The following is a 12,047-nucleotide window of genomic DNA, read 5'->3' as shown; positions in this document are numbered from 1 at the left end:
TTTGTGCACAAAAGGGGAAAAGAAGGACAAGAACGCCATAAATCACAGCAACAACTGATTTTCCTTATTGTTTTTTTTAGAATGGGGAGGAAATAAAGGACAAAGAGGGTGCAGCTGCCTGAATGAGGTCAGAAACAGACCACCCTTTCTTTCCTCCTCCAGAGCAGTCCCAAAGAGCGACAGCCGGATGACAGCCCAGGGGGGACAGCTGGGACAACTGGGACAAACTTTGGGTCAGGTCACTTTGCAGCATGGGAGGCAGAGTTTATGTTTTCCAATTTTAAAGGCAGAATCAAATCTATAAACCTTACAACCCCCCCAACTGGCTCCAAATCTAGTGGGTGTGCATTCAGAGGGCCAGAGAAAGGTCACACAGGAAGCCAGTTGAGAAGAAATGTGAAGGATCTCTGCTCAGAGCTGAGTGAAAGTCCCACTGACACCAGCAAGAAACTCAGGAAATGCCTCAGCGGCATTGTGGGAAAGAAAATTCCCCTTTGTTATGGAGCGAGGCCAAGACGTGCCTTAAATGTTCTCAATAACAGAGCTGAGAAAAACTGAGACGTTTAAGAGCTGACAGAGTTAACAGTGTAGCTTTTACAACACTCTGTGTGAATGAACTGATATTCTTTAAACCTCTGATAACCACAATCTCTGCTATAAAAACAAACTGCCAACTGAACTTGATGAACTTTGTGTTTGAGGAAGCTGAGGATAAATTCTCTGATTAGTTTTCTGCTTTGATATTCTTTATGTTTCCAGCTTGTCCCCTGTCAGGGACACTTTCTGTATTTAAAGGTGTCTCAGGAGTCCTTTAAACCCACCTGGCTGCGATCAGGTCCAGCAGGTGTTGCCAGCGCTCGCTGACTTTGCTGAGTTTGTGCTGGATCTCAGCCGCCTTGCTGTCCTGGCTGGCCCTGGCAAGGCGCTCGCCCATCGCTTGCAGCTGCTGCTTGTTTTCCTGAGCGACACCGATCTCCTCTTGGTAGTCCTGATGTTAAAAACAAAACAAAACACGAGTGTGATAAAACCTCTTGGACTCCCCAGCATACTGGTTGTCAGGTAAATTGAGGTGAAGACTGTTTGCTGAAATGACCTTGCGCAGCTTTTCAATCATCTCTTCAATGCTGATGTCTCCATTTTGGGAGACTTTGCTCTCCATCTGTGTGAGCCACTCGCACAGTTCCTTGTTCTTCTCATTGAAAACGGCCCATTCGTTCAACTTCTCACTCACCTGCTGCCGCCGCAGAGAAAGCTGAGGGCACAAAAGAGGAAACAAGGTGGGTTTTTTGAACAGGAGACATGGTTAAAGGGAAGGTGAAATAAGAGAATGTTGAAGGTAATAAGGTTTATAAGGGGAAGGAGGGATGAATTAATTAAAAGAAACAAATATAAATGTAAAGTGAAGTTAGTTTATAAGTCTGATATAGCACAGTAAATTCTTTATTTAGGGAGGCTAACAACAATCTAAATATTTAAATGCCCTTTTAATTTAAACCAAAAGCTTGTTCCACCAACACAGAGCTCTAACTGACCCTGCTGGTTTGTTCTGAATACGGTTAAATCAGCACAGCTGGTCTCACATTCATGCAAATGTACAGAAGTTGTTGTCACTTAGTTCAATTAGGCACCGGGGTTTCAGTCAAAACCTGTTGTGGGGTACAGGTCCAAAATAAATATTTAAAATTGATATCATGTTCAGAGCTGCTCATCACAACCTCTTGTAGCTTTCTGTCTGAACAAAAACTTGAACAAAGCTGAAAGCTGAAGTTAAGCCTGACTAATAGTGCCTAAACACTTCAAAAGTTAAAGGAAAATGCCTTGGATGTAGAGCAGGAAGAAGGAAGATCTTTCAAGGTTAAAAAGATGTAAAAAACTCCAGAAATTGTTAGAATGTCTGAAGGAGCAGAATTTGGATTAAAGTATTTTTCTTCAGGGCAAATAAAAAGAGGCAAAAGGTAGAGAGCAATTATTTTGAGTTACTAGGAACATCAAATTATAGGTAAATCTAACGTTGCTCAGAATAAGCACCACTGACTTAATAAATGCCAAAAATAAATCCCAGACATGTTTATTGTGTGTATCTACCTGGTGGCAAACCTCCTCCCACTGGCGCTGCAGCAGCTGGAGGCGTTCCTGTAAGGCTGTGATGTCATCAGCGATGACCACGCCCTCCAAGGAATCCCTCAGCAGGAACAAGGAAGTGAGGTCATTAGTCCAACCTTCCACGCTGCTCTCCAGCTCCTGCATCCATGACAAGAAAGGAGAGAAGTAATGCTCTGCCGTGATTCAGAGACCAGCCTGTCAGGAGGAGGTTCCTCCATCAGCAGAAAGAGAGAAGGAAAGCAAAACGACTGGAGCCCAGCTGCAGCAAAACCAGAAACTGCAAAACAAACGTCTGCTAAATGTGAAAACTCATTGTTGGTTTTCACAAAAAATAAACAACAACACAGCAATGTCTAGCATTCAATAAAAATCAGGCTGCCAATTTCAAGGGTAAAAGCAGTGGAAGGCAGCAGAATCGTCTAACCTTGCATCTCCTCCTCCTGCCTCGTCACTGTGACGGTTCTGCTGTGGTGTAATCATTTGTGGACCCAGAGAATGTCTCCATTACGCAACATGCACACACAAAAGGACGCACACTCCTGCACACGGGTCTACATACACCCCCACACTCTCCTGCACGCGCCGTTGCTCCGTTTCTCCCTCCCTGCCCCCCTCTCTCCTTAGCTGATGCTTTCTGCAGCCACGGGCGCACACACACAAAATCCTCCTCCTCCTCCTCCTCTTAGGAACTGAGGACGTGTTGTGCATGAAATATGACTGCATTTACTGTCCAGCACTGAACAAGAGCTGAAAGGGAGCATAATGTGGATTTTTGCACAAAAACAGATTCCCATATCTCTGTCCTACACTAAGAAATTTCCTAATCAGATAATTTAAAACAATCTTGAGCGGCGACAGCAAAATCATCACATGCCATTCTACAAACAATGACAAACTGTCAGCATTTAAAGGTCCCTGGATGAAAATAACACTATGCTGAATAACAAACATGCAAGGTCACACATTTCAAACAGGAGGATAAAGATTTCTTTTTTTTTGTCTGTTTATCTCCGCCGCTGGATTAAAGAGGTAACACGAGGACAAGTCTGATTCTGTGAGTGTATGAAAGAGAGTAAGAGACAGCTCGAACAGGTGCTTAATAAGAGACAAAAAATGCACCCATAGTCCTGTTCAAAAGTCTGGACTCATCTCTCATTTCTTCATATTTAGCTTTCAGGGAGTCTTGACAGATAGTTCCCCAAGCTGTCTGAACGTTTAGCTGCTTTACTTCTTTAAAGACATTACCAAATTGTTTGGCTCTTTGGAAGCAAAGTACTAAGAAATTAGAGGTGAATATATATATATATATATATATATATATATACACATCTTAAGTTTTCTAATCTCCTCACCTTGCATCTGATTTGCTCTGAGTGAAGCTCCTCGTGATGTTCAGGCAGCGGCACGGACAGCTTTCTCTTAAAGGCCCTCAGCTTCTCCAGCGACAAGTCAATGCCCTTCTCACATCGCTCCCAGTTCTACACACACACACACACACACACACACACACACAGCAAGAATTAGAGCAGAAAACTCACACAGACTGCAGTTTCCATACACAGAGAAGCTGCTTCAAATAACTCCTGGTGTCGCAGCAGAATCACTTACATGCTGACATACATAAACTCAGGCTTTAGACAGATCACTGAATTTGCCATAAATGGATCATTTCCCAAGCAGCACAATGAGAAAGAGTGACACAGCACACCTCCACAACTAAAGAGAGGAATTAGGAGGACTAAATAACAAAACAAGGACTCCAAATAAAGCAGATTGCAGCTATTTTAGAGTCTGTTCAGTCTAGTTTAGAACAAAAACAAATATGGTTAGAAATTTAACAAAGTGGCATACCTGAAGCAAGAATCATGGTAATAAAAAGGTAATGAACAGCTACAGTAACTGTCTGTGTGCAAACTGAGGAGGACACACACAGAAATTAGGACTGTAGAAGAATGAGCCTATGACAAGGACATGCTGCTAAAAAACATGCGTTTATGTGCTGAAACCTTTAGAAATACTTGGATGTGTCTGCAGAGATGAGTGGCTGCTTATATGAGGACGTTAAAATGTACCATCATGACTCCTTTTCAGGACTACAGGTGCAATGTTGCATAATTAATGTGATAACCTGGCTTCACTGCCCTACACGTACAACCAGGCAAGCTCTTCTAAGTCTCAGATGGGCCAATGCCCTTCATTGCACCTCCACACTGCAGCACGATGCACGCACAGCTTAGCTAGCAACATCTGCACAGAAATAACCTGCAACAGGACATCCACTAATGTTTAAGTTTAAGTACTTCATTTTAACTATAAAGTACATACTCCATGAATAGTGAGGTTAAAACAAACTTAACACAAAACACTAAGTTTAAATAATAAGAAATAAGCTTTAATATTTTAAAATCTGAATCCAGACCTTAAGCAAGCCATGCAGCTCCCTCCTCTGCTGGTCCAGGCGGTGGTGGGTGTGCCTCCACCTCTCCTGTATCTCCATGAGCTCGGTCTGCAGCGTGGACTCAGACGTGACGTCAGCCGACAGCAGCAGGCTCCTGCCGGCCTCTACAGTCAGGATATAAACTCCCTGCTGCCTCTGAAGCACTCGTTCTTTCAGCTGGAGGAGCAGGGACAGAGACAGAGGGCTGAGCGGGTTCAGGTTAACTAAGGGGCTCTAAGGTTGGAGACGAGATGAAGGTTTATTAGTACTAAAAAAGAAAAATGACACTGCAGTATAAATTAAAGAAGCTCATTCAGGCAATTTGAAAAGTCGAAGCTCTGCAGTATATAAAAGCACCTTTTCAGTGATCTTACCTGTATTTGACCCAACAGGTTTCTGGCCTGCTGCAGGGCCACTGGTTCTCCTGGCTGAAGGACGTCTGGATCACAGCTCACTTCCTGTAGCCATCGTCGCAGCTTCTCTGACATCTCCCTGTAGTTCTGCCACTGGTGTACCAGGCTGTCAATGATGCCCCTCCGCTGCTGCGCCCGCCTCACCACGCACTGCCACTGATTGCTCAGCAAGGCCAGTTTCACACTGAAGTCATCACTGGTGGAGCAACAAGAGCAACAATAACATGTTAGTTTTGCCACAACTGGATAACATTTACCATAACCTTCATGTCTAGGATTGTGTGTTAACCTGTCATCAACTTGTCCCAAGTCCAACAAATGATGCCCGTCGCTGATGATGGAGTAAAGAATCTGCTGCCTGCTGAACATTTCTGCCTGGAACAACTGCAGGTTGACAGAAATCATTAAAACACTGTAGACCATACGAGCGAACACACAGAAACGCAGTGGCTTTCTGACCTCGTGGTCTCTCTGTTGCTCCAACAGACTCTCATAGTTGCCTGAAATCTCAGCAGCCAGTTTCTGTTCAGTCTGAGAGAGGAAATCCATCCAGGCCTCACACTTCTGGAGGAAACTCTGCTGCTGGAGCAGAACTGACTGCAGTTTACTGGAGACAAACAAAATCAACATTAGAAAGTGCACATTTACTTTTTTTTACTATATTTACTTTCCTAGGCATTACATACAGTATTTACTGAGGCAGTTATAGTGCATATTAATTTTTCTTGAATGTGTGAGCTTTTATTTACCATCTTAGTAAATCTCAAATTATCAAGCAAAATATGTCTGACTTGTTAAAATTTAAATCTGTATTCCATTAGTGACAAAGTTTTTTAAATTTTAGACACTTTCATCAAACTAAAGATGCAAATTCATCATCTAAAACTGAGTAAAAATATTTGTGTTTTCAAAGTTTTTACAAAACAGAGTAACATAGAGGGTGAAGTCACCTGAATCTCTCCGTGAAGTGAGCAGAGTGAGAGGCCCAGGCTCTGTTGAGGTTTTGGAGCCGTTTAACATCTTTGTCACTGACCGGTAATCTGTACACCAAGTCATTAACACGCTCCAGGTCTGGAGAAAGACTGCTCAGCTTCAACAGATGCACCTAAAAAAACAACGACACCTTTTAAAGTCAGGCAGACGAAGCAGTAATTATGTTTTGTCAAGTAGGAAAAAAAAAGCTTAACTGAACAAATGCATGATCAGTTTACATAAAAAACAGAGCCAGCTGTTGGAACATAGAGAGTTAAATGACATTTAGGTACCTTAAGTTCTTCCATCCGTGTCTGGACCACAGTGAGCTCTGGTGAACCGACAGGGTCAGACTCCTTCAGCACCTCCTCAGCCTCCTTCGCTCTGCTTATCAATGTGTCCAGCTGCTCCCTGAAACCCTCACAGGCTTGAGAGCCGTACTGAACACAGACAGACACAGTGTGAATTAGAAAAATTGATGACAGCTTACCGAGACATGCCTCTCCTCATACAGTGGGACCTGTGATAGCAGCTCCTACCTGCAGTACTTCTCGCTGCCTGTGAAGGGCGCGCTCAAGTGCTGCGAGGCGATGAGTGAGTGACAGGTGGTCAGACGTGAGCGATGCAGAGGAGGAGGCGTCGACTTGGCTCCTCAGCTGTTCTCCTAACGCCTGCAGCTGCTGTAGAGTCTGCTGCACTGAATCTTGGTCACTCAGGCAGTCCTGATGAAAACACGATAAGATCAAGTGTGAGCAGACAAAGAGTTTAAAGACAAAACGTTCAAATTGTGTTTAGTTTTTATAAAGTGAGTTGAATTTGTCAAGATTTAATTGTGTGCAAGGCATTCATGAATCTCCATGTTTTGTGGTTTCTGATAAGCAATAAAAAGCAGGACAGACTTTAACAGCCGCTGCAGCAGCACTAAATTCTTTGCCACTTTGTCTAGCAACGGTTTGCACCAATGATTCTCTCTGCTTACAAAATTAGGGCTGTGACATTATGGTCTGACACGCCCAGCACGACACCGAGGGATCCCTTTAGTGTAAATCAGGGGCCTGTCTTTCCCTTTGCAGGTTCCCCTCTGAAAGGGCTTTTGTTCGACTGTCCTGTGAGTTTACGTTCAAGCAGAGAAAAGGACAGGGTGCAATTTGGTTTTCATTTGGGAGGACAGAGCCTTTGTGCACCCGCACAGTGAGCTGACAACACATTCTGGGAGCTTATTCACGATTCCTCTAACAGAGCGAGCAGGAAGAACCTCCTGGTGAGCCACAGAAAATGGAAATGAAGTAACGATCCAACGCTTGATTTGGATCCTTAAAGATGACAAAATGTAAAAAATAAAAATTATTCACGTCATCAAATGTTGGACGACTCTACTTACATCACAATCTTTTATCCAGGTGCTGCTCTCCTTGTCTGTGATGTCCCTGTCAGTGGCGCTCTTTAGCAGACGGTCGGCATGTTCTTCCTGCTTCTGAACCGCCGCCACACAAAGGCTGTACGATGACCTGTAGCGCTGCCACAGACCCAACAAGGTCTTACTGCTCCTTAGCTGCTCTGAGATCTGTTCGAGTAGGTGATTCCACCTAAAAACGAGAAAATGGTTACAATGCCAATGTGTTTTTTAAAAATAAACCACACAATATGAACCAAGGAGCAACACTTAGGTCTAAAAGCACGAGTTTAGCAGAATACTCCGTGAACTACGCACTAATTTGTCATATAAACTCACATAAACAGATGGTTCTGTAATTGTTACCTGATGTTAACATCTCGAAGTGCTCTGTTGAGAGTTTCAGCCACAGACGGGTGACACTCGGTCAGCAGCTGGTGAGTTACAGATCCAAACTTCCTCAGACTGCTCTCCTGTTTATCCATCTCCTCCTGTAAGTTCTGTAGGACACGAAAACACAGAAAAGGTTCATTATTTTAACTGATGTGTCCCAGTTTTCCACAACAAAAAGCAAAAAATCGTTTCTGCAGTCCTTACTTCCAGACTTTCCACCTGCTGCTGCACTGCCTCTAAAGACCCATTAAGGAGTCGCAGCCTGGACACAGAATATCTCCCCTCCATCAGGTAACCGTTTATTTCTTCTGAAGCTCGTCGGTACAGAGTCCACTGCTCCAGAACTGACCGCAGACTCACCTTCATCTGACTTATCTGATAAGAACAATGAGTAAAATATGTAAACATGTGCAGAGGAAACTTAGAAAACATAAAAGTAACAGAAGCGGTAGAAGAAACTCACCATGTGGTCCAAATGAGCCCAGGACTGGTTCAGTCCTTTGAGGGTCTCCTTTACAACAGAGCAGGCTTCACCTTTCTTATCCTGGATCAGAGCATTTCCTCTTTCCTCTGCTTTCTCTAAATCCTTTTCTTTTTCCTTCACTAAGTCTTCCAACTCCTGTTACAAAAATTATTTAAGAAAAAAAAAGGAAAAAACTCAGGTTTTTAAAATAAAATTTCATGTCATGTACGTATATTTAAAATCCAAGCCTTCTACCTGACAGTCTTTTAATGCATTCTGCACTGATGCTACATCCTCGATCCTGTGTTTCTTCTTTAATTTCTCATCCTGCAGCGTAAGCCAGTTTTTCAAAGCCTGGACTCTGTTCTCGTGCTCTAACCAACCTTCCACAAGTCCTTCCAAAAGCTGAATCTAAAAAAAACAAAACAAACCAAAGCAATTTTACATTTTAGAGCTGGCACACAAGAAGTAGAACAGAGCAACATTTCACTAAAATGTGAGCATTATTGTACTTTTTCTGTAATAAGGCCCTGCAGTATCTGCCATCTTCTGTTCATAGCTCCAAGCTTCTCAGCAAAGTCTGTTTTGTCGCTGCGTTTTCCCTCCACATCCTGACTGCTGATCTGCAGCACAGACTGGTTCACGAAGTCCACAGTCAGCTGCTTACAGGTCAGGTCTATGTGAAAACCCTGCGAGATAAAGACGAGACATCATACGATAAGAGGGACATAATCAGTTAAAGGAAGAAGAGCATAAAGGTGCTTCTTTATACCTTGTACTTCTGTAAGAAGTTCTGGACCACCTCCGAGCCCACAGCCACTATGATCTTGTTGTGATCCTCCTCTATGATGTTCTCCATGAGAGAGATCCAGCTCATCAGCTCTGTGATGGCATGTCGTGATGCCAGTTTCTCCATTTGCAGCTGAAGTACAAGAGCAGAGCGGTTGCTACTCTCAGTTACTGCTAGAAATGAAAAGAGTTCACTAAAATGCAACTGTTCTCAGACCTGGTGCAGTTTCTCTTGCACTACAGGGATACGAGTGAGCAGCTCCGCCCACTGAGTGTCGATGTGGCCCAGCGCCGTCCTCAGAACAGCCGTGTCGACTCTTTTCAGTCGCAGAAGCTGGTTGCCCGTGCTCAGCACAGACGAACGCAACGACGACTTGGCATCCACCTCTTTTGAAAACTCCTACAAGACGGAGAAACCCGGAAGATAGATTTCTACCACAGTCCCTTAAACTAATCAGAATATGGTGAGCAGATACAGAATTGAACTGACCAGGAAGGCACACAGGTGGTCTCTAACAGTCTCCAGCTCCTGAGGTACTGTCACTGACTGGGTCGTCCAGAACTCTAGCCTGTCGAGAGCAAACTGCAACCAGTGGCTCAACTCTGCAGATTCACTCAGGTACCTTTAACGAATAAGACAGGAAAAAAAGCATCCTTTTAGCGCTGATCAGATTTTATGTGAGATAAAAAACAGGATGAAACTGACAGAAGTGTGTGACGGCAGAGCCTGACCTGCTCCAGTGTTTGAGCGTCGAGTCGAGACGGTGCAGCTCCTTGTTGACTTTAGTGGTGGAGGAGAGCCAGTGTTCTCCTAGCTGGGTCAGCTGGTTCTCCAGATCAGAGCAGCTGACAGACAGAAGAAGTTTCTTACCCTCCTCCAGAACTTGGTACAGCTGCGGCTGATGCTCTGTGAGACTCGCCTTCAGACGCTATTCAGACATGTAACCCTTTTAGACTCTCACCTATCTTTCAAGAAACACACGTTTGCATTCCTACACTGCATGGATTCATCCATTTGCATATGTGTGTACCTGGTAGAGGCTGATCCTTTCAAAAAGTCTCTCTTCTGTCTCTTCAACCAGACCCACAGTGGGGACGCTACACTCCACAGCCTCCAAATGTCTGCACAAAGCCTGATAATCCTCCATGAGCCTGCTCCACGACTAACAGAAAAAAAAAGAGTTTCTTGATTTGCTTAACTTATTTTTAGGCAGTGTTGTAATTTAGATTAGAAACTGACCTACGTAAAAGTTTACAGCCTTTTTGCCTGTGTAATTAACTATAATTCTCACCTCCAAGATGCCTTCCAGCTCCACCCCTCTCCTGTGGGCTTGTTTGAGCACATTTTGGGCTAAAGTCATGGTTTCCTCGAGGGCTTGGCTTTCCCTCTGTGCCACCAGACTTGACACTTTGCTGTAAAATGTCTGGGTGAGGATCATATGGCATTCAAGCCCCTGGAAAAACTCCTGTATCGAAGAAGAAGTTATTTTAAAGTCTGTTAAAAAAAAGAAAGTCACATCCCCAGTACTTAAAAAAAAAAAAGAAAATACTTACTTTGTGCTTTTCCAGTAAGATCTGGACCTCTATGACAGAAGCCACTGTCATTTTTTGGTCAGCGGCCATCTTGTCTTGAGCAGTGTCAATCAGATCTGTGAGGTCACGAAGTGCAGCTTCATACTGAGCCTTCAGAGACAAGCCCTGGTTCAGGCTACTCTGTCTGGAGCCCACCATGAGAACCAGCTCATCGTACGTGTCCTAAAACACACATTGGCGAGTCAAACAGTATGTATTAAAGAGCTGGAATATGCTGACTTTAAGAAACACAAAAAGTGAAAGGAAAAAAAAAAACGGTTACTTGTAGTTTTAGGAGCTCCTGGTTGGAGGTTTGATCTGATTGGAGTCCGTCTGCTCGGCTCCGCAACTCAGTCAATCTCTGTTCGAACTCCCTTAAGCTATCCTCCACCTCTGCCAACATCTGCATAAGAACACAAAACACTCAGTGGACAACTCTTGTTTTCTGTCTTATACTTTGTTTTCTTGTGTATCTTCTTCAAAAAATACCTCTATCTGTTTGGATGCAGGTCTGGCTGCAGTTCCAGCCATCTTATGCAGCAGCTGATGTTTACATTCAGTCAGGGCTGTGAACAACATCCTCAGCTCATTCTGGTTAAAACAACAGAAAAACATTTACAAGTTAACAACACACGTTTTATTTAATGCATCCCAATTTGCGTTGCAGATTCCAGACCTGGAAGGTTGAGTGGTCCTGCAGCCTGTCCCTCATGCTGTCACAGTGCTGCTCCAGAGCTGAGTCCAGGAGGCCTATCCTCTCCTGCAGACCCTCGAGTGTGTCCTCCATCAGGGCTCGCTCCTCTCCTCCACACAGCCGAGCTGTTCCTCCACCCAGAAGGTCTCTGCACTGGTTCACCTCTCCGGTTAACTCCTTTAGCTGTTTACTCAGACCCTGAGCAGAGGGGCAGAGGCCAGATGGCAGTTTTTACTTTTAGGTAATGCTTGAACACTACTGACAATTACATTGTGATCATGATTTATATATTTACAGGTGTTTGTCTTCATTTACCTCTAGGTTTGTGAGGTGAGTCTCTGTGTCTTCTGATAGCAGCACAGGACCAGAAAGCAGGTGATTCTCTGCTGCATCTAACCAGGAGGAGGCGGCTGATACTGCAGCGTACAGGTCCTGCTGAACTGTTGTCCCTCCAAACGATGCTGTTAGTTTACTGTCACTGTCTGCTGCCTGTGGTGAGGGAAAAAAAGAGCATTTACTGAATAAAGCAGTCAGCAAAAAAGCTTTTGCATTCTGATTAAAGGCAGAAACATTTTTCCAGTAAATTGAAGAGATTAAAATGATATAATTAATGACTTACCTGTTCTTTGAGTCTTTCTAGAGTCTGACTGCAGGCCTCAAACAATGCTCCAGGAGATGAAGAATCCTGGTTAGAAGGCTCGCTCCTGAACACCACACTTGGACTGGTCAGACGAGACCGGTGAAGGACCTGCGAATGAGGATATGAGGCTCACTCGAACAGCAAATACAATAACCTTGTAAAAGCACCAACAAAAACC

The 12,047-nt window shown here is 44.0% G+C and overlaps 1 protein-coding gene across 10 annotated transcripts in view; it reads right to left on the bottom strand.

The window, feature by feature from the left end:
* The window catches only part of syne1a (spectrin repeat containing, nuclear envelope 1a), a 117,905-nt gene that overhangs the window by 12,199 nt on the left and 93,659 nt on the right, over positions 1-12,047 (bottom strand). For 6 of the 10 annotated variants that reach the window (XM_017423251.3, XM_017423245.3, XM_017423244.3 and 3 more), the window contains 29 exons: positions 11,849-11,977; positions 11,545-11,718; positions 11,212-11,427; positions 11,025-11,126; positions 10,819-10,938; positions 10,518-10,718; positions 10,256-10,429; positions 9,995-10,126; positions 9,696-9,892; positions 9,454-9,586; positions 9,181-9,363; positions 8,947-9,096; positions 8,687-8,863; positions 8,430-8,585; positions 8,175-8,330; positions 7,916-8,086; positions 7,685-7,818; positions 7,307-7,511; positions 6,465-6,647; positions 6,219-6,365; positions 5,904-6,058; positions 5,413-5,560; positions 5,243-5,337; positions 4,915-5,149; positions 4,523-4,774; positions 3,456-3,581; positions 2,086-2,241; positions 1,094-1,252; positions 822-988 (listed from right to left, as the gene is read on the bottom strand). In XM_017423251.3, the coding sequence (XP_017278740.1) occupies positions 822-988; positions 1,094-1,252; positions 2,086-2,241; positions 3,456-3,581; positions 4,523-4,774; positions 4,915-5,149; positions 5,243-5,337; positions 5,413-5,560; positions 5,904-6,058; positions 6,219-6,365; positions 6,465-6,647; positions 7,307-7,511; positions 7,685-7,818; positions 7,916-8,086; positions 8,175-8,330; positions 8,430-8,585; positions 8,687-8,863; positions 8,947-9,096; positions 9,181-9,363; positions 9,454-9,586; positions 9,696-9,892; positions 9,995-10,126; positions 10,256-10,429; positions 10,518-10,718; positions 10,819-10,938; positions 11,025-11,126; positions 11,212-11,427; positions 11,545-11,718; positions 11,849-11,977 (4,733 nt within the window). The remainder of the gene's footprint in view (positions 1-821; positions 989-1,093; positions 1,253-2,085; positions 2,242-3,455; positions 3,582-4,522; positions 4,775-4,914; positions 5,150-5,242; positions 5,338-5,412; positions 5,561-5,903; positions 6,059-6,218; positions 6,366-6,464; positions 6,648-7,306; positions 7,512-7,684; positions 7,819-7,915; positions 8,087-8,174; positions 8,331-8,429; positions 8,586-8,686; positions 8,864-8,946; positions 9,097-9,180; positions 9,364-9,453; positions 9,587-9,695; positions 9,893-9,994; positions 10,127-10,255; positions 10,430-10,517; positions 10,719-10,818; positions 10,939-11,024; positions 11,127-11,211; positions 11,428-11,544; positions 11,719-11,848; positions 11,978-12,047) is intronic. The other 4 variants (XM_017423249.3, XM_017423252.3, XM_017423257.3 and 1 more) reach the window with 1 other exon arrangement.

The sequence above is a fragment of the Kryptolebias marmoratus genome, linkage group LG19 (genome assembly GCF_001649575.2).
Source record: "Kryptolebias marmoratus isolate JLee-2015 linkage group LG19, ASM164957v2, whole genome shotgun sequence".
NCBI lineage: Eukaryota > Metazoa > Chordata > Actinopteri > Cyprinodontiformes > Rivulidae > Kryptolebias > Kryptolebias marmoratus.
This window is presented reverse-complemented; position numbering and strand designations above follow the sequence as displayed.